The sequence below is a fragment of the Rattus norvegicus genome, chromosome X (genome assembly GCF_036323735.1).
Source record: "Rattus norvegicus strain BN/NHsdMcwi chromosome X, GRCr8, whole genome shotgun sequence".
Lineage (NCBI taxonomy): Eukaryota > Metazoa > Chordata > Mammalia > Rodentia > Muridae > Rattus > Rattus norvegicus.
Genome location: NC_086039.1, coordinates 35,680,193 through 35,701,984, shown reverse-complemented (window position 1 = coordinate 35,701,984; position 21,792 = coordinate 35,680,193). Strand labels below are relative to the sequence as shown.

General features: G+C 41.5%; 1 protein-coding gene across 15 annotated transcripts in view; it reads right to left on the bottom strand.

Moving 5' to 3' along the window:
- The window catches only part of Reps2 (RALBP1 associated Eps domain containing 2), a 272,844-nt gene extending 252,119 nt beyond the window's left edge, over positions 1–20,725 (bottom strand). For 8 of the 15 annotated variants that reach the window (XM_039100472.2, XM_039100478.2, XM_039100471.2 and 5 more), the window contains exon 1: positions 20,345–20,711. In XM_039100472.2, the coding sequence (XP_038956400.1) occupies positions 20,345–20,578 (234 nt within the window). In that variant the 5' untranslated portion in view covers positions 20,579–20,711. Of the gene's footprint in view, positions 1–20,344 lie in introns of all 15 variants that reach the window. The other 7 variants (XM_039100469.2, XM_039100474.2, XM_039100476.2 and 4 more) reach the window with 2 other exon arrangements.
- Between the last annotated feature and the right edge of the window lie 1,067 nt (positions 20,726–21,792).

The following is a 21,792-nucleotide window of genomic DNA, read 5'->3' as shown; positions in this document are numbered from 1 at the left end:
GTGCCCTCTGACCTACATTCTTCCCTACTTCCTACCTTCCTGGCCCTGCTAGCCACAATTCTATTCTGTTTCTATGTACTCAATCTTTTCAGATTCCATACATAAATGAGATCATATAGTAGCTTCTTTCTATGTCTAGATCATTTCATTTCACTTAGCATAATGTCTTTCTTACTCACCAATACTGTCACAAGTAACATATCTTTTTGAAAGACTAAATAATAGTGTGTTGTATATATATGCACATGTATGCCACAATTTCTCCCTTTACTCATCTGGCAGACACTTAAGTCATTTTAGCCATTGTGAAAAAACTGCACAGAACATTTGAGAACAGATATTTTTAACACAGAGAACAGGAATTGATGAATTGTATGGCAGTCCACATGTGCCCGTGTATGCGTGCATGCATGCATGTGTGTGTGTGTGTGTGTGTGTGCGTGTGTGTGTGTTGAACATCAAATTCAGGACCCTGTGCTTGCTTAGGAAGTGCTATCTGTCTGAGCTACATTCCCAGCCCCATTTACTTATTGTCTTTCTTTTGTTTTCTTTAGCAACCTCCATATTCTTTGCCACAATGCCTATACTAATCTACTCTCCCAGCAACAGTCTACCACAGTTACCTTTTCTCCACATCCTTGCCAATGTGTTATCACTTGTCTTTTTGATGATTATCCTTCAGAACAGTTGTGATATGATTTCTCACAGTGGTTTTGATTTTGATTTTGCTAATGGTTACTGAATCTGAATGCTTTTTCACATCTATATTGGCTATTGGCTATTGGCTATTTGTATGTTGTCTCAGGGGGAAAGGATGTTTACTCAAGACCTTTGGCTTGTTTTTCTGATAGTAAGTTGTATTTTTATATGAACTTATCTATCTACTTATTTCATGTATATGTGTACACTGTTGCTGTCTTCAGACACACCAGAAGAGGGCATCTGATCCCATTACAGATGGTTGTGAACCACCATGAAGTTGATGGGAATTCAACTCAGGACCTCTGGAAGAGCAGTCAGTGCTCTTAACCACTGAGCCATCTCTCCAGCACCTTATATGAACTTATCATAGATATGGTTCATTGTAGCATTATGGATCCACAGGGCAGGGCTGCTTGGGGTGTTTGACTACACTTATCCCATGATGCTGCCAGAGTGAGTGTTGGGCTGTAGGGAAGCCAGAGGCACCACTCCGGGGTAGAAAGCTGGAGCTGGCTTCAGGGTCCTGCGAAGAGTCCAGGGCCATAGGGTTTTCAGGCTCTTGGACATCCATGCACAGCTGGAAGTCTCAGGAGAGCTGAGAATAGAGTGGGAGCCCTTGGGCTGGGTCTAGCCCAGGGCCAGGATGGGGGTTGGGGGAAGGTCTGACTTGTCCCAGCAGATATGATCCTTGGTTTGGTGGTGGGGTGGCTGGGAATGCAAAGGGGCCTTCTACAGGACACTAGGCTGTGGCAATGTGACAGGAAACTCCTACTCTCCCTTCAGGGTTTCCAAGGGACTCCTGGGCTTCAAAGCTTCAAACCTTTAGCTCAACTGAGAACCAGGATTCCGCTTACAGACCACTGCCCCATAGTTCATAAATACATTCTTCCAATCCATACGCTGTCTTTATCTTTTCTTTTCTCTCTTTCTTTCTTCCTTCCTTCCTTCCTTCCTTCCTTCCTTCCTTTCTTTCTTTCTTTTTGTTGTTGTTGCTGCTGCTGTTTGTGGGTTTTGGAGGGTTGTTTTTTAGATAGGGTCCTCTATTCTGTAGCTTTGACTGTTCTGGAATGCACTATGTAAACCAGGCCGGCTTCAAACTCAAACTCACAGAGATCCACCTGCCTCTGCCTCCCAAGTAGCAGGATTAAAGGCTGTACCACCATACACCTAGCTTCATAGGCTGTCTATTGTTTGGTGGGACATAAGTCCTTTAGGCTGATAAGAAAATCATACTGGTTTTTGTTTTGTGTGCTTTGTTCAAGACAGAGTTTCTCTTGATTAGCCCTAGCTATCCTGAAACTCACTCAGGCTGGCCTCAAACTCAGAGATCCACCTACCTCTGCCTCCCGGGTGCTGAGATTAAAGGTGTGTACCACCATCAGGCTTAACTTATTGTTTTTGAAAAGTTTATTTTTTATTTCATATCTATGAAATGTTTAACCAGCAGGTAGATATAGATAGATAAATAGATAGATAGATAGATAGATAGATAGATAGATAGATAGATAGATAGAGATATATAGATATATAGATGACATATAGATATATAGATATATAGATGATATGTAGATATATAGATGATATATAGATATATAGATATGCACCACATTCATGTCTGGCACACCAGAAGATGTCATCATATCCCCTAGAACCAGAGCTCTAAGTGATTCTGAGCTGCCATATGGGTGCCGGAAACTAAACCCAGGTTGTCTAGCGGAGCAGCAAGTGCTCTTAACCACAGAACCATCTCTCCAGCCCCAACCACTTGTTGTTTTTGCTTCTGTTGTATGTGCTTATGCATGATATTCAAAAGGATCACTGTTAGCCTAGGAGTATATAGCTCAGTGGTTGGAACCTTGTCTAGTATATGAGAAGCCCTTGTTTCATTCCCTAGTACTACAAACAGAAAAATAATGTTTATAAAAAGGAATAAGGCCAGATGTGGTGATACACATCTATAATTTTAGTACTCGAGAGGCAGGAACAGAAGCTTCTAGAGTTTGAGGCAGACTGGGTCATGCAGTAAGAATCCAGTCTCAAAAACAGTCAAAGCCAATAGCAAACATCCTTTCTCCTATGTTTTCTTCTATAAGATTAAAGTCCCAGATTTTTACTTTTGGGCCTTTTATCCAATTTAGTTGCCCTTTGAATATGAGGCAAAAACATTTTAAGTAGATTTTTATATAAGTTATAAAATGAGAGTCTGGCTTTCCTCTTTATAACACATGTAAATATTCAGTTTTTCTCATAATTTAGTGATAAATATTCCTGTTCATTTTATCTCCTTGGTGGCCTTGTCAAACTCCAATTAACTAGACACTCTTGAATTCATTTCTGGGATTGCTAATTTGCTCAAATGGTGTAAAAGTCTGTTTTTATGGCATTTTGATTGCCTGGTGCCTTTGATAATAATCTGAAATAAAGAAGGGTGATGCGTCCAATTTTGCTTTCCTTTTTGAAGACTCTGTTGGCTATTCTGGGTCTTCATAAACAGAACACAAATTTTAAAGTTTTTTCTACTTTTGTAAGCACATCTTTGAAATTTTATAGGATTACATTAAATGTATAAATCATGTTAGATAATGTGAACATTTTATTTGGGTTTTCTGTTGGGAAAGGGCTATCATGTGACTCAGGCTATTACGTAAGAAATTATATAACTAAGGGTGCCCTTGAACTTCTGATCCTTCTGCCTCCACCTCTTAAGTCCTGGGCTTACAAGCCCTGCTAATTTTAACATAGTAATTCTTCTAACTTACAAGCACAGAATACCTTTCTACTTATATTTCTTCTTACTTTTTAATCTATGTTTATTGTTTTCAGCATATAGGTCTTTCACTTCCTTGGTTAATCTCGTTCCTAACTGATGTTTTTCTTTAAGACTACCATATGCAGAACTGTACATAAGTCAGGCACAGTGGCACATACCCATACCTTTATTCCTAGCACCTGGAAGCAGAGACACGCAGATCTCTGTGAATTGGGGCCAGTCTTGTATACACAGGGAGTTCCAAGCCAGGGAGGTCTACACAGAGTCCCTGTCTCAAAGCAGAATTGGAGATACAGCACAGTGGAGGAGATAGCACTTACCGAGCATTCGTAAGGCTCTGGGCTTGACCTCGAGCACACTTGCCAGAAGTGCAGCTGACTTTGTGTGCTAATTTGGTATGCACCAACTTTATCAGATTCATTAATTAGCTCTATCAAACTTTAGTGTTTTCTCCTACAGAATCATGCCAGCTGCAAACTGGAACAATTTTACCTCTTCCTCTCAGATTTAGATGTCATTTATATGTCTTTCTTACCCTATTGTCCTTTTTTATTTTAATTTTATGTGTATGTCTATGCACCACATGTGTGCAATATTCAAGGAGACCAGAAGAGAGTGTTGGATCCCCTGGGAGTTACAGGTGGTTGTGAGACACCATGTAGGTGCTAGGAATTGAAGCTGGATCCTCTGGAAGAACAACTAGTGCTCTTAATTACTGGGACATCTCCCCAGTCCACTTGTTTTTTTAAATGGGGTTTTATATACCCATTATGGAGTATAGAAAGGGTTATATATGAGGTTTTAATAGGCTAGCCTGTAACTTAATGGAAGCATACTTTGAAATGCCATCCTCCAGCTTCCACATTCCAAGCACTGGGACTCAACTATCACCCCTGGCTTGAGTATTCTTGCTAGTAATTTTCATATTGTTTTTGAATAAAAGTGATGGGAATGGATACCCGCACCTTGTATAGGAGCTTAAAAAAGGAAGCTTCAGTTGTTTCACTGATTTTGGTATTAGCTGTGGAGCTTTTTCCATAAATGTCCTTATGTTAAAATGTTTATTTCAGTACTTTTGTCAAGAATTTTTATCAGGAAAGGATGTGGAACTTTGTCAAGTGCTTCTGAATCATCTATTACAATGACCGTTTACCCTTTAACCCTTCACTCTGTTGGTATAGTGAATCACATTGTATTATGTACTTAAAGCAAGCCGGAATTTCAAGATAAACCCCACTTGTCTATGGTTTATGATCCTTTGAACATGTCATTGGATTCGGCTAGACAGGGTCTTAATTGAAGATTTCTGTGTATATGTTCATCAGGGATATTGGCCGTTAGTTTTTCTTTTCTTATGGTGCCTGTGCCTGGCGTTGGAATCAGAGCAATGTTGTCCTAAGAAAGTGAGGTTGAGAGCACTCCTCTTACTTCTATTTTTAGAAGAGTTTAAAAAGGATTAGAGCTGAACATCACGGTACTTGCCTGTAATTCCAGCTACTCAGGAAGCTGAGACAGCAAGTTCAAGGCCAGCTTTGACTGCAAGGTGACAAGGAAAAGTCCAGCTGGAGCTATCTAGTACCATCAGGTCTCGGGCAAACAGCCAAACAAAATACATGTTCTCTGTTTTGTTCTGTTTTGCTTTTGCTTTTGCTTTTGTTTTTTTGTCCAGAAATACATGGTGGTTCCTACCTATAATCCCAACACTCTAGGAGGCTGAAACAGGGGGACTGCTGTGAGTTCGAGGCCAGCCTAGTGTATACAGGGGGTTTCTAGCCAGTTGGAGCTAGAGAATGAGATGCTGTCTCTATTTTTAAAAAATAAAGCAAAGAAGAGAGGGAAAGAGAAATAAGCCATGCCCTTCACTGAGATAACACACATGTAATCACACCTTTAAGCAAGCCATCCAACATCTTCTGAATGAATATAAAAGCAGTAACTCCTCTTCCAAGACAGTACCAGGAATAGCACATCAAGTGGGAAGAAACCACAGATGTCAGACATTCTGCATGCACAGGACAGCTGCTCAACTCCTCACAACTTCTCGGACCAAAAGTGTCTATAGTGTTGAGGTTTTTAAACTTTGACCTTGGAACAAAGAATAATTTAAGAGGATAAGACATCCATCCACACACTAAAATGTACATGGATAATTCTTATTAATATCTCTCAATAGTAAAACAATGAAAGTATGAGAATGTCTGCAGAGGAGAGATGATAAAACATTTCCAAGTTGAGGATGGTGGTGCACATATTTGGAAGGTGGAGGGGAAAAACTAAAAGATCATCCTCCACCCGAGGCCAATTCAGTGTCAATGTGAACTACATGAAAATCTGCCTGAAAAGCAAAACAAAAAACAAAAACAAAACAAACAAACAAAACAACCTAGAGTCTGGGCTAGCCTAGTGGGCAAAGGAACTTATAGCAAAACCTAACATTCTGAGTTCAATCTCCAAGCCCCACATGATGGAAAGAGAAAACCAATTCCTGAGAGTTGTCCTTTCACACACACACACGTGCGCACACACACACACACACACACACACACACACACACACCTAAACACACACACACACACACACACACACACATCATTTTAAAGATGAAGATGATATAATTCCAATGATAAACTCAAAAGATACAGCATACCAAATGCCTCTGAGAGCAAAAAGCTGTTGGTCTATTGACATCTGTTTTTCACAAAGCTGACTCTGAACTGAGGAAGAGACAAAGACATTATTGTGTTAAACATATCCTTTTGAAAGTATCTGGGACAAACATTATTTCAAAAAGAGTGTCTTTAAATAAATTTTTTGCAATGCAGGGGACTGAATCCAGGACCTCACACATGTTAGACACTCTATCATTGAGCTATATCCCCAATCTTTTAAAATATTATCTTTAACGTTTGAGACAGTTTCCCTAAGTTGTTTAGGCTAACCTAAACTCTCTATGTAACAAATGGGGGCTTTGAATTTACCATCCTCCTGCCTCAATACACCAAGTAACAAGACTATATCTGCACTGCCAGGCCTCAGTTAATAAACAAATTTTAATAGCTGGCATTTCAGTTACTCAGAAATCCACACAGGTGAAACCCCAAGGAAACGGAACCAAACTATTTCTTTCTAAAATGTCACAAATGGATTAAGTCAAAACAAACTTCTCCTACTATCTTAATATTAAGAACCATTCCTGATCCGGAATTACCTACAGATGTAGAACAACAGTTCTCAGCCTGTGAGTTATGACCCCTTTTAGGGGTCACATAGCAGATATCCTGTATATCATATATTTACATTATGATTCATAAAAGTACCAAAATCACAGTTATGAAGTAGCAACAAAAAGAATTTTACAGTTGTGGGTCACCACAACATGAGGAACTATATTAAAAGGTCATAGCATGAGGAAAGGTCAGAATCACTAATATAAAGGATAGCTGAATTTCTCAAACCTGTCAAAATGGCATTTGCCTTCCAGTCTATTAGAACTAAGGGCTCTCACATAGAGTGTAAAGAAAATAGGCCCAGCAAGCAGCTGCCACTTGCCCCAGAGTGGCTCTGCACGATCTGTCCTAACTCTTCTGTCCTTCACCCTGTACAGTGGAGGCCTCTGAGAGGGCTAGACAAAAGGTAAAGAGCACAATTCAGAGATGGGGCTGCAGTGACGGTCAGGTATTAAGGAAGCATCCATTTTACTCTGGGCTTCCTGGAGGAGAACCTGGAAGCAGGAGGACCACAGCAGCCTTACAGAAGCTCACTCCCAACTGGAGCAACAAGAAGCTAGGAAGAACAGATATTTCTACTCCTAATACCATGCAACTCTTCAGAGCAAGCTCTCTTAACTATTTTTGCAACAAAAAAAGTTTATTTAAAGGGAGTATTTTTGTGTAACGTCTGCCCCAGATACTTCTATTGTGTGGTATGTGCATGCCTTCTAAAAATAACACTTGAAATGCATAAAACACATAAGATTATAAAACTATACTGAAACATAAGCCATCAAGACAACAAAAATCAAATATATGGTAGAAATGTTTTTACCACAATGAATAATAACAGTCAATGTCTAATTTACAGTAATCTATCCCGGACATATCTCTAATAAGTGTATAATCTTTTAAAAATTCTTTTTGTTTTCATAAGACAAGGTCTAATTGTGTCACCCAAGCATTCTCAGACTCATGGCAATTCCCTGCCTCAGCCTCCTAAGTGCTGGTAAAATATGCGAGCCATGAAACACAGCTAAACATCCTATTCCTGTAAAAATGCTGACGTCACTGTGATATGGTGGCCATATATGTAGTGACATGCTCAATTTCAGCTGGGAGGCTGATAAAATAAAGACGTGGGAGTTTACCGGGTAAAGTAGTACAAACCTATGATCTCAGCACTTGAGACTTTGAGGCAGGAGAATTACCTCAACTTTGAGTCCAGCCTAAGTTATAGAGACAGTACTAGGCTGGCCAGGAATACATACAGCCAGATCGTGTCTCAAAATATGTATTATTTTTAACATCCAAATTGACAAAATCCTGAATTGGACCCAGGCTTTTGCATTGTAATTGTTTACAGAGGTCAGACCTGCCTCTCACACTTTAAGAAACTACTCAACCACTGAGTAACCCTCTCTGTTCCAACATATTTTTTTCTACCTCCTTTGAATTAAAAGGAAAAGCAAAGAGTAAAGTGAAAAATATCTACTTGGGATTTAAAAAAAATGTATACATGAAAACCAGCAGACAGCCTGAGTTGCACTAGCTCTTGTCAGAGAGAGTAAGGAAATCAAGCAGCCCACCTTCCTTCCTTTCTTTTTGTGAGACAGGGTTTCTCTGTGTCATCCTGGTTGTCCCGGAGCTCACTGCATATACCTGCTTAGCCACCAACTCAGAGACCACCTGCTTCTGCCTCATCCCTGCTTGAGTTAAAGGCATGTCCCACTAAACCTGGCAGAGTTTTCTGTTTTGTTTTGTTTTTTAAGAAAAGATAAATTCTAGGGGCTGGGGATTTAGCTCAGTGGTAGAGCGCTTACCTAGGAAGCGCAAGGCCCTGGGTTCGGTCCCCAGCTCCGAAAAAAAGAACCAAAAAAAAAAAAAAAAAAAGAAAAAGAAAAGATAAATTCTAAATTAGTTACTAAACAGTGTATGCAGCTTATGCATCTGTCTTGAGGTAGTCACAAAAAGCTAGCCAGGCTGAGTATCTTGGAATATGCCTGAAATACTAACCTTTGGGAAGCTAAGGAGAAAAGACTATAAATTTGAATACAGCCTACACTACAAAGGCCAGCCTAGGCTACACTTGGAAACCCTGGCTCCAAATTCTGTTTTTTTAATAAAAAGCTAATCACAAGAGTAGTGTTCTATTTTAGACCAAACATAAAAAGCAGGTATAATACAAAGACCTTAAGTTATTCTCCCCTGCAAACAATTCTCATTTCCTATCATTACCAATTTTCGCCAAGAACTGGCAGGATCTGTGGCCTGCTTCTAGCCAACAGAATACATCAAAGGTGACAGGACATCATTTATCCTAGCTGGCTGGAGAGGGACAGTCCCCTGCTAGCCTTGAAGAAGCAATCAGCTGTGCTGTGAATTGCAGAAAGAGAGGGCCATGTCAGTGCTCTTGAGTAACTCAGAGTCTTAGTCCGAAAGTCATAAGCAGGCTCAGGATGAGGCTCAGTGGTAGGGGCTTAACTAGCAAGGACTGAAATAAACAAACTTTCACAGCACAAGCAACTGCATTCTACTAACAGCCACTGAAGGTTGGATGAAGTTCCTAAGCTTCAGAAGCAATGTAGCCCAGCTGACAACATCTTGACTGACTGAAGCTTTAAGAAACCCCCTAAGTAACTCCCATCTCATAGAAACTAGAGGAGAGTAAATGGACGCTATCTTAAGGTGTTAAACTTGGGGCACCTCAATCAAGCACAACAGATGTATTCTGTAGTTACCAACAGAGAGAGAGCCAACCATTCCGGTGTGCCAGGGACTGTCCAAAGTCTTGAGGGTCCAGCTGCAGGAAGCCTCAGTCCAAGGGTTGTACAAGAACAGAATCCAATAAAGAGAAAATATAAGGTACTTGAGTGTAGAAAATTAGGATTTGTGGGGTAGGGGCACCTTATGGAAATTTCAAATAATTAGCAAAATAACCCAAGATTACCTCAAAACCAATTTCCTATGCCCTTAAAGCAGGCCAGTCCCAAATTAGGAGTGTAAAACTAGGACAATTTTCAAAACTGTCTTTTATTTCTGGACTTCAGTTGGTTACTTTTCAACCCCCCTATTACTTTTTCCAAGTATTCTCTCTTTTTGTCTTTTTATTAATTTGTTTAAGTTACCATAAGGGACTGGGCTTCACTGTTGCCTTTTCATGGATACATACCAAAATACTTTCTTTTCATCCCCTTTCCCCAATGTCCTCTCCACTGCTACTTCCCATCTCTTATTGGTTCCTTATTCCCCCAAAGATTATACTTCTTCTTTTTTCATGCAAAATTTATTGCATTACCCTACTTTACCCCTTCCCAGTCCCTTAATATCCTTTCTTCCCTCACGTGATCTCTTTTCTAGTTTCACATCTCAACCGCCCCTCTCTCTGTGTGTCTCTCTGTCTCTGTCTCTGTCCCCCTCCTGCCCCTCCCCCCCCACACACACACACAATCTAGATTCTAGATTCTACAGTTAAAAACATGTATTTTTAGGATAGTTAAAACTATCCTCAACAATAAAAGGACTTCTGAGGGAATGACTATCCCTGAACTCAAGCAGTATTACAGAGCAATAGTGATAAAAACTGCATGGTATTGGTACAGAGACAGACAGATAGACCAATGGAATAGAATTGAAGACCCAGAAATGAACCCACACACCTATGGTCACTTGATTTTTGACAAAGGAGCTAAAACCATCCAATGGAAAAAAGATAGCATTTTCAGCAAATGGTGCTGGTTCAACTGGAGGTCAACATGTAGAAGAATGCAGATCGATCCATGCTTATCACCCTGTACAAAGCTTAAGTCCAAGTGGATCAAGGACCTCCACATCAAACCAGACACACTCAAACTAATAGAAGAAAAAGTGGGGAAGAATCTCGAACACATGGGCACTGGAGAAAATTTCCTGAACAAAACACCAATGGCTTATGCTCTAAGATCAAGAATCGACAAATGGGATCTCATAAAACTGCAAAGCTTCTGCAAGACAAAGGACACTGTTGTTAGGATAAAACGGCAACCAACAGATTGGGAAAAGATCTTTACCAATCCTACAACAGATAGAGGCCTTATATCCAAAATATACAAAGAACTCACGAAGGTAGACTGCAGGGAGACAAATAACCCTATTAAAAAATGGGGTTCAGAGCTAAACAAAGAATTCATAGCTGAGGAATGCCGAGTGGCTGAGAAGCACCTAAAGAAATGTTCAAGGGGTTGGAGATTTAGCTCAGTGGTAGAGCGCTTGCCTAGCAAGCGCAAGGCCCTGGGTTCGGTCCTCAGCTCTGAAAAAAAAAAAAGAAATGTTCAACATCTTTAGTCATAAGGGAAATGCAAATCAAAACAACCTTGAGATTCCACCTCACACCGGTCAGAATGGTTAAGATTAAAAACTCTGGCGACAACAGATGCTGGCCAGGACGTGGAGAAAGAGGAACACTCCTCCTCCATTGTTGGTGGGATTGCAACCATTATGGAAATCAGTCTGGAGGTTCCTCAGAAAATTGGACATTGCACTACCTGAGGACCCAGCTATACCACTCCTGGGCACATTCCCAAAAGATGCCCCAACATATAACAAAGACACATGCTCCACTATGTTCATAGCAGCCTTATTTATAATAGCCAGAAGCTGGAAAGAACCCAGATGCCCTTCAACAGAGGAATGGATACAGAAAATGTGGTACATCTACACAATGGAATATTACTCAGCTATCAAAAACAGTGACTATGAAATTCATAGGCAAATGGATGGAACTGGAAAATATCATCCTGAGTGAGGTAACCCAATCACAGAAAAACCCGCATAGTATGCACTCATTGATAAGTGGATATTAGCCCAAATGCTTGAATTACCCTAGATGCACAGAACACATGAAACTCAAGAAAGATGACCAAAATGCAAATGTTTCACTCCTTCTTTAAAAGGGGAACAAGAATACCCTTGGGAGGGAATAGGGAGGCAAAGTTTAGAACAGTGGCTGAAGGAACACCCATTCAGAGCCTGTCCCACGTGTGGCCCATACATATACAGCCACCAAACTAGATAAGATGGATGAAGCAAAGAAGTGCAGGCTGACAGGAGCCGGATGTAGATCTCTCCTGAGAGACACAGCCAGAATACGGCAAATACATAGGCGAATGCCAGCAGCAAACCACGGAACTGAGAACAGGACCCCCACTGAAGGAATCAGAGAAAGGACTAAAAGAGCTTGAAGGGGCTCGAGACCCCATATGAACAACAATGCCAAGCAACCAGAGCTTCCAGGGACTGAACCACTACCTAAAGACTATACATGGACTGACCCTGGACTCTAACCTCATAGGTAGCAATGAATAGCCTAGTAAGAGCACCAGTGGAAGGGGAAGCCCTTAGTCCTTCCAAGATTGAACCCCCAGTGAATGTGATTGTTGGGGGGAGGGCGGTAATGGGGGGAGGATGGGGAGGGGAACGCCCACATAGAAGGGGAGGGGGGATAGGGGGATGTTGGCCTGGAAACCAGTAAAGGGAATAACAATTGAAATGTAAATAAGAAATACTAAATTTAATAAAGATGAAAAAAACATGTATTTTTTTTCTTTCTCAGTCTGGCATATTTTTCTCACCATGCCGAGTTCCAGTTCCGTTCATTTTCCTGCAAATGTCACAATTTCACTTCTCATTATAGCTACATAAAATAAAATTCCATTGTGCATGTACACCCCATTTTCTTTTTCCATTCATCTGTAGGGGGACCACCTGGGCTAGTCCCAGGTCACAGCTACTGTGAACAGTCCAGCAATAAACATGGATGTGTAATTAGCTCTGTGGTATTCTGACTTAAGTGCTCTCTGCTTATATGTCCCCAACTATTACAAATCAGTTCTCAAGCACCATTACCCCACAGCCAACAGCTTGATGTAGAAAAGCACTGTCAGTCTTAGCATTTAACCACAGGCTCTAATGCACCTCTCCCACAAATCTTAAACTACTGCAAGCTCCAATCTCTTCCTGCCCACTCCCAGGTTCATTTCCTGAAGATAAAAGCTATCATGTCTGAGACTTGGCTTACAATAATAGGAAGAAGGAGACCAAAGTTAGAAATATAAATTAAGAGGACTACTACATTATTGTATCTATTTGTTTGACATTTTCTGAGGCTCATTGTTATTTGGAGTGGTGTATATTGGCTGGCACCTATTTGGCAAAAGGTTTTGCAGCAAAAAAGAAGCAAAGAACAAAGAGGAAAAGATGTAGCCTAGGCTGGCCTGAAACTCATAATCCTCCTGCCTCTAATCCTTTTAAGCATTTGCCTACCAGCATGCATCACCACAACCAGCAAGATTCTGTGTTTTTAAAAAGGTGGCATACACAATGGAATTCTATTTAGCAGTAAAAAAATAAAAATATCAGGTAAATGAATATAGTTGGAAAATACTATATAATAACGGAGGTAACTCAAACCCAGAAAGACAAATACTGCGTATTCTCTCTTATACGTGATCTTAACTGCAAACCTTTGATCTGAGCCAAGAAAACAGAAAGGGGATGCGGGAAGAAGCTCCACATAGGGGGATGGTAGGGCACAGTTGCTGTGAAAAGGGAAAGAGAGAAATGGGGGAGGGAGTCTTTAGGGAGGGAGGAGGGAGAGTAATACAGAGGGAAAGGGGGCAGGAGAGATAAATAACACTAAGGATAGTTTTTAAAAGCCATAAGGAAACATTTTATAAGCTTACTTAAAATATAAATCTTATATAGAAGTGTATGTGTACAGATACACATAAGCACACAGAGAAAGAAACAGATAATGACAGAGAGAGAGAGAGAGAGAGAGAGAGAGAGAGAGAGAGAGAGAGAGCGAGAGCATTGAGATGGAGTTGCACTACATGGAGTGATAATGTTCCCTTCAAGAGCCACAGACTATCTCTAAAAACTCCAGTATCGAGCATGAAAAACTTCTCCTCTAGCTGTTGGCCAGGGGAATCCAAGAGATCCCTAAACAATATAATCTATGGCTGTTCCCCATTACTGAATACATGGGCTGGGGCTGACCAGAAAGCCTCCCCTTCCCAAACCAGGACTGGCTTTCATAGTATCAGAAGGTGCTAGGTAAGCTGCCAAGGGAGGGAAAAAATCAATAGTCAGAGCCAGCTGTAAAGCCTCTGAACTACAACAACAGTAACCTGACCAGCAAGATTTCATCAGTGGTGCGATAACAGAACTTTATCTTGGGAGTAACCAACAGCTGTCTAAATGGACTTAAGGAATGCTCAATACAAAGGATTTCTTGTCTAGTACTGGTCTGCTATTGTATAACAACTGTCCATGGCTGGAAAGGGCACAGACCCTAGCCAACAACCTACTACTGCCATTTTTCCTTAAACAATACAATCTCTAAACACTTACCCTTATGCCTGCAGACATGTGTAGCTCTCACACCTCTGAAAAGTGGCTTCTTATTGCAGAAGACAGAATATAGACTACAGAAATCCACAACTGGTCAAAATGCAGAGAGTAAATGACCACAAGATGCCAGTTCCATTTGATATAACTATAACACAACTCCTACTCCTAAGGCTCAAAGAAAATTAAGGAAGAACAGACAGACAAATAGAGCCAGAGGATCAAGACACCTGCTGACAGACTGTCTCTTCTATATGAGAGGGAAACTGCACACATGAAATCTCAAGATTTTGGCTGCATAAACAAGACCTGCATAATGACATCAATTGACATTCCAATGTGGATGGCAAAAATTCCACAAGACCCCACCTCTAGATGAAGAGCTACAGACAGGCAAATAATGGCTGTTGTGAGAGCAAAATCCAGACAGAACAAGAGTCAGTGAGTAAGAGCCAGTGTGTGTGTGCTTGTGTGTGTGTGTGAGAGAGAGAGAGAGAGAGAGACAGAGAGAGAGAGAGACAGAGAGACAGAGAGACAGAGAGACAGACAGAGACAGAGACAGAGACAGAGACAGAGAAAAATCAGTTTTCTCCAGGAAGAGCCTTCTGATAAATTACCCAATCCCAAGTGGCCAACCCTAAACACATGTACATGAGAGTCACATTAAATGGACTCAGTAGTGTGTGTGTGTGTGTGTGTGTGTGTGTGTGTGTGTGTGTGTGTATTTGAATTTTGAATTTTTGGAAACTTTAACTGTGTTATCAACTTTGGGAAAAACTACCCCAGTTTGTCATGTTGAGTTGGCACTGTACAGAAATTAACAGCCACACTGATTTAGAAATGTTAAATTTAGGTTTTTTTTTTAAACATTCATGTAGGGGTAATATACTGTTTTAAATATATAAGGTCTTATCAATGTAGATTTGATTGCTGAAGTTAATAGAATATTCTATAACAGAAAAAAGAAAGCCCATATGAGCCTAGTTAGATGAAAAGACCACTGGAACACTCAAGAATGACAGTGCACATTGTACATGAATAGAATAGGGTATTTTTGATGTTCGTGTGTTTGGAACAATCCCAGTCATGTGACATTGTGCATAAATCAAGAAGGTCACCTACTTTCCCTTGGCATAAAGATTTCCACAATATCATGATGACTCACTGTCAGTGTGGGTAATAAAGTTTTCAAAAGGAAACAAATGAACTGACGGAACATATGTCAACAAGGACAAATTCCAAAAAAAAATAACCAGAGGAAAAACAAGTTGCAGAATGTTGTTATGTAGAATACAATGTCTCATTTTAAACTGAAATGACATGTAAAAATATTTGTTTTAGTGACACATATATACACAAACACATATAAAATCAAATACCTATGTATATATTTAACAAAAGTAGAAAATTAGTAATTTTTAAAAATCATACTTACTGAGGTACTGTCTCACTATGCAAACCAAGTTGGCTTAAAACTTGCTATCCTCCTGCCTCAGCTTCCCTGGAGCTATGATTTTATGCATGCCTCCTACCACACCATACTCCAAACATCCTTTTAACCAGACAATGCCTTGGATCTGGTACTTACTGTATGTACTCGAATCTACTCTCTTTTAGATAAACTTGGCATGGTAGTACATGCCTGTAACCCCAGAACCTGGGAAGTAGAGGGAGGATTGGGAATTCAAAGTTATCTCCACTTACATGGTGAGTTTGAGACCAACCCGGGCTGCATAAGACCTTGTCTCAGAAAAAAAAGCACCATTTCAAACAGTATTCCTAAACAGTATATAACATTATGGGTTAGTGAATTCCCCTCTCATCCCCTCAGGTATATGTTATAGTGACACACAGTTGTAACCCCAGAGCTCCAGAGGCTGAGACAATGTAAGTTGATGCAAACTAAAGGCTAGTCAGGGCTAGCTACTACTAGTGAAAACGTGTCTCAAAAAAAATACATGTTATAAAATGACAGGATCTAAAGAATCAAAAGTTTCATTTATACTTTACATTTTACATTTTAAAGGTCTTATTTTAATTTAAATTATGTGTATATGTGGTAAATTATGTGTATACATGGTAAATTATGTGTATATGTGGGGGGTATGCACATTAAAATAATACCCACAGAAGCCAAAAGGGGACATGAGATCCAATGGACCTGGAGTTACAGGAAGTCATAAGCCCCCAGTATGGGTGCTGGAACTAAGCCTACCTGCTGAAACAGCTGTGAAGTCTCTCATTTACATTTTAAAAGAAAAGTTCTGGCTAACTATGAACCACAACAATAACCAACACGACACGATAACCCCAAAGGTGCAAGTAGTGATAGCCATACCTTGGAGGTAACCAAAACAAGTCTCTAATTGAACTTAAGGCCCATTCAACAAGAAGGAAGGGCATGCCTGGCCCTGGAAACCTAGGCAGCTAAATACTCAGTGTTAGTGCAGTTATGGAGCTTAGATGAAAGCCTACAACCACAACTTTACTTGGCTAGCAGAATGCCTAACTACATTCTAAATATTTGTCCTTATACCAAGGGATAAGTGTAGTTCTCATCCCATCATCAAACAGACCTCTCTTCGCAATAGAAAGAGACCATTACAGAAAACCACGACCGATCAAAATGCAGAGCTGTGAAACCCAATCCCAGGGGATACATCTACAAAACACCCCCATGCCTAACACTTAGAGATCCTTACAGAAGAGGGAGTAGGAAGATTCTAAGAGCCAGAGGCTCAGGGAGTTAGCTGTGAGAGTGTGTCTCCTAGGACTGTCAGAAGCTACACCAAGATCGGCTCAACATGATTGTCTAAGCACAGACTGAACAAAGACAACAACAATAAACATGCTACCATGGATGGGGGTGTGGGGGGTGCCTAAACCCTATACAACAGCATTGAGAGATTCTGAGTGGGAGAAATAGCTTTCCCCAGGGAAGAGCACACCAACTGGCTACCCAATACCAAATGGTCACCCCTGAAAACATATGCATACAAGTAACATTATACAGACTGAGAGGTTATATTTAAGAAGGTAAGTGTATATACATATATGTGTATATGTGTGTAAAACAATGAATTTAAAAAGAGACCATAAATTAAATAGTATATGCAAGGGTTTGACAATAGAAAAAGGAAGGAGGAAATAATGTTTTTAAAAAAGGGAGAAATTACATTATTTCCAAAGGAAAAATAATTTAAAAATTAAATAAATAGTTCCAGCTAATAATCTCATAACAGGAAAAAGTTTTCCTGATAAGGATTTTGTTGATTTTCTTTTACCAGTTGTCTCCTTAATGATTAAGCAGTTTCTTCAAAGCTATTTTTTAATTTTCAATAAGTGGCTTGTGGTGGCACGCACCTGTAACCCCAGCACTTGGGAGGTAGTCACAGGAGTTCAAGGTCAACTTTTGCGACATAAAGAGTTTAAGACCAGCTTGATCCAGGAGGGACTGTAAATTGAAAATGTTAATGACTTCTCAAAGATGAGATCGTACAGAGATTTTAAAGACATCTCTACTGAGCTAAAGAGCTGGCTCAGTGGTTAAGACACTTGCGGCTCTTTAGAGACCCAGAGTTCAATCCCCACCATCCACATGGCAGTTCACAACTGTTTGTAACTGCAGATCCCAGGGAATCCCATGCCCTTTTTTGACCTTGGTGGATACCAAGCACATGCAGGAAAAACTCTTAAATGTATAAATAATAAATAAATATAAAGTAAAATAAGCCTACTTCTCATGGCCAGGATGTGATTCTTTGCTTTAATCCATTATCTGACAATCAGATATTACTGAATTTTCCCATTTAATGGCTTCTCCTGATAATATAGATTAAACAATATTTTATAACCAATCTTGATGTCTAAGAATGGTCTATCATTGGATCTCTGTGAGTTAATAGATAATAATAATCATTTTAAGACAAAGTCTCATTTACCCAGACTGGCCTCAAATTAGCTATGTTGCTGAGGATAACCTTGAACTTGTGGCCCCTCTGCCTCTACCTCCAGAGTGCTGAGATTATAGGTACGTGCCACCATGTCCGATTTGCGGCAGTGATGGGGACTGAATCTAGTCTTTCATGCATGTTAGGCAAGCACTCTAGCAACAGAGCTAAATCCCCAGCCCTCCAGTACAGTCATCTCAATCGTATGCTTATTACGAGGAAAATCTGGCTGTTAACCATAGAAACTATCAGGTCTGGTTACTGTCTCCGGGATTTGAGCAGTTATACCTGTTGGGCCACTTAAATCTGAACTTTCAGGTTTCGGTTTAGAAGGGAAAGGGGGAAATTTTCTACATTTGTTTTAAAATAGCCAATACACTAATGAGCTAAAACAAATTAAGTCAGACAGAGCATACACACACCACCAAAGTGGTGGATAAAAGTTAGATGTCCAATAGATCCCATCTTTCATTACCCTTCCCAGTTCCCGCTGGGTGACTTTAAATGTTAATTGTTACCTGTACCAAAAGTCATTCTAATTGGTTACATGAAAGGGACTGTGTTTTATTTCTCTGGGCTGAGTAAGGGAACATAAATCTCAGACTCACAATAAGCAATCTAGGAATAGCCCCTTTTGGTAGCATCTGAAGTGGTATTTTGCACACAGTTTTCCCCTCTAAGTCTCTGTACCTTAGGTTCTTTTTAAATTATATGTTCTTCAAGAAAGCATTGGTTATCACACAGGAAAGCCCCCTCGCCAATTCCTGCAGAAACCTCAACCAATTTTCATATGCCCCTTTCTCTTATCACACTTGATGTATTACCGACCACAAATTAATCCTGGCCAGATGTACAGTGCAATTATTTGGTGCATTGCCTCGAACACTTTAGTGAATTTATTATGCTCGGCAGTATCCTGAGGTCCTGGTAATAGCTAGTTTGTTTCAGAACACCAACTCCTTATCATCACCCTGTGCAACTCAACTGCTTAGCAACTGTGGCAGAACTATCTCCTTATCACAGAATCCCACAGGAACAAACAACCATGCTAAATTCTATGAATACTAATCATGTTCAGAAATTCTCAATTCGAAAAGGTGAACCAAGTGGCTAAAATTATGCTCACAAACAAACGAGCATCAATGTCATGCACCAGCAGTATAGAACAGTCTTGAGTGCCAGAGAGAGAGAAAGAAAGAAAGAGAGAGAGAGAGAGAGAGAGAGAGAGAGAGAGAAAGAAAGAAAGAAAGAAAGAAAGAAAGAAAGAAAAGAGTGAGCCTCACAAAGGCAAAGAAAGATATGGCAAGTGAACCATAAAACCCTCAGTACTCCTTAGGAACTACATTTTAAAGCCTTTGCTCACCACTGTAAAAATTCAGTTTTCGTTAATAACTTTCACACTATTGCTTTTTAAGTAGAGGTTCATATTTAGGGCTTGATATTAACAATATTATCCCCATTTGCTGCTGGTAACATCAAATGACAGACAAAGGTTTACCAAGCAACCTTTGTCCAAGCTTCAAGGAAAGCACAAAACAAAAACAGCACCTGCTGTGAATCATTCCTTCCTCCTTTCCAGGTATGGGGCAGACAGAAAGAAGCTATGACACCCTTTGTTTCGTAACTCCATGCCAAAGTCAAGTGACAATAAGATGGGAAACTACAGCTATAGACTTCTAAATCCACCCCTGGACCCAAATAGGGAACTTACTTTGGACTTGACCAATGTTCTTGTCTTGTAGCCCTGAGTCCCTGTTCTACAACTGGGCACTAAGGTTTTCCACTTCTATACTAATAATCAGAAATACGTTAGTGAACAAATATATGTAGCAGATATGTACATATCACAAGTATTAAAAAGGGAGGACAACATGTAGCTGTAGGCCCAGAGCCTACAGGCACACATGTACACACCCTTCAAGTTCAAATCCCAGTAAGGCACCCCGAGAGTGTAGTCAACAAAGGGAGGGGCAGGAGCAAGGAACAGAGGTTAAAGCAGACAGCAGCCAAAACAAACATCACTTCCAGAACAGGGCAAACTTTGGGTCTGGGAGACTGTAGAACCCCCAGAAATGATAGGGGTGTCAAGACTTTCTCAAGGGACGAAGAGCACACCCAAGCACCGGGCTAGAAGGAGAGGAGCTGCAGAGGAGGCTGGTGTCCCTGGGGACAAGGGCGTCGCCGCCATCCTCGGCTGCAGAGCCCCCCCTCTTTTTGCCGTCCTGGCCGCCGCCCTCCAGATCCCCGGGAATAGTCGTTGTTGCTCCATTCTTCCCATAGACACGTCCACACAGACCCGTGAGGGATAAAAGAGCGCAGAGGCATACCTGGTGCAATGTCTCCGGTGGCAGCTGCGACGCTCGAAACAGATCGGCTACCGGACCAGCGGCCGCAGTGAGAATGCCAGGGGCGACCCTGGTAGCCTCGAGGGGGCCAGGTCCGGGGCCCCCGCTTGCAGCGCCTGCACAGCGCGCGAAGAGCTCAGAGTAGCACTGCTGCTCGCTATCGCTCAGCAGCAACGGCGGCCCCGCACCGCCGCCTCCGCCCGCCGCCACCTCCATAGGGCCTTCTGTAGAGTCCGGGCTGAGCGCCTTCCCTGGCCAAGGTGCTCGTGCCTCCGCCAGGGCCACCACCACCGCCTCGGCCTCCGAAGCCGCCGCCCCCACGCCCCGCAGCTGCAGCGCTGCCGCTTCCTCCAAGCGCACGCCGGCCCCGCCCCCCCGGGCTTGAATGTTGTGCCTCCGCTGCGCGGCACATGGAGACAGGCGCGGCACTGACCAATCACAGCCCAGAATCCCACCTGGGCCCCTCCCTTAAAGCCCGCCCCGCTCCGCCCTTTTGCCAGGTAAGGAACACAACTCCGCCCGCCGCCCTCCCAAGCCTTTCACCTGCTCTGCAGTCGAGGCCGGGCGGGGAGAGCAGCTGCCAACGCCCTCCAAGCCCACGCTGTTCACGAGGGGCATCTTGAGATCTCCATCCTGACTGGCAGGGGAACATCTGTACACACACAAGAAAAACAGCGCTTTTCAAGGGATGGGGAAAACTGAGATGTCTCATTAGAAGTCCCAAGCGGATGAGGAGTCCAATTAGAAAAGGAATCAGGCAAGAAAAGTTGGATTTTCCTTCTTCTAAAACTGTAAGGCCTATGTCCTGAAAAGCTAAAAAAGCGGAATTCTTATGAACGGGGTCCCAGCACCACCCCAGAGATGATGGAGTTAGGTCACTTTCTCAGGTATGGCTGTGATCTGGATTTGAGCCTTACTGAGAAGTATCAGAAGGTACCTATAAGTCCTAAAGGAAAGAAGTGGAAAAATGCGTTTTTGGGTTTTGTTTGTTTTTCAGAGGTGAGGTGCATTCTGTGCCAGTGCTCTATTGAAATCTGAGAAACGGTGGGAGACACTATCTGGAAAATTTATGCTTCTTAAGAACTGAAAATATTGGCCTCTGTAACAGTGTCCTTGATTTCTAGAAGGATTTTTTTATTTTTATTTTTTTATTAACTTGAGTATTTCTTATTTACATTTCGAGTGTTATTCCCTTTCCAAGTTTCTGGGCCAACATCCCCCTAACCCCACCCCCTCCCCTTCTTTATGGGTGTTCCCCTCCCCATCCTCCCCCCATTGCCGCCCTCCCCCCAACAATCACGTTCACTGGGGGTTCAGTCTTAGCAGGACCAAGGGCTTCCCCTTCCACTGGTGATCTTACTAGGATATTCATTGCTACCTATGAGGTCAGAGTCCAGGGACAGTCCATGTATATATAGTCTTTAGGTAGT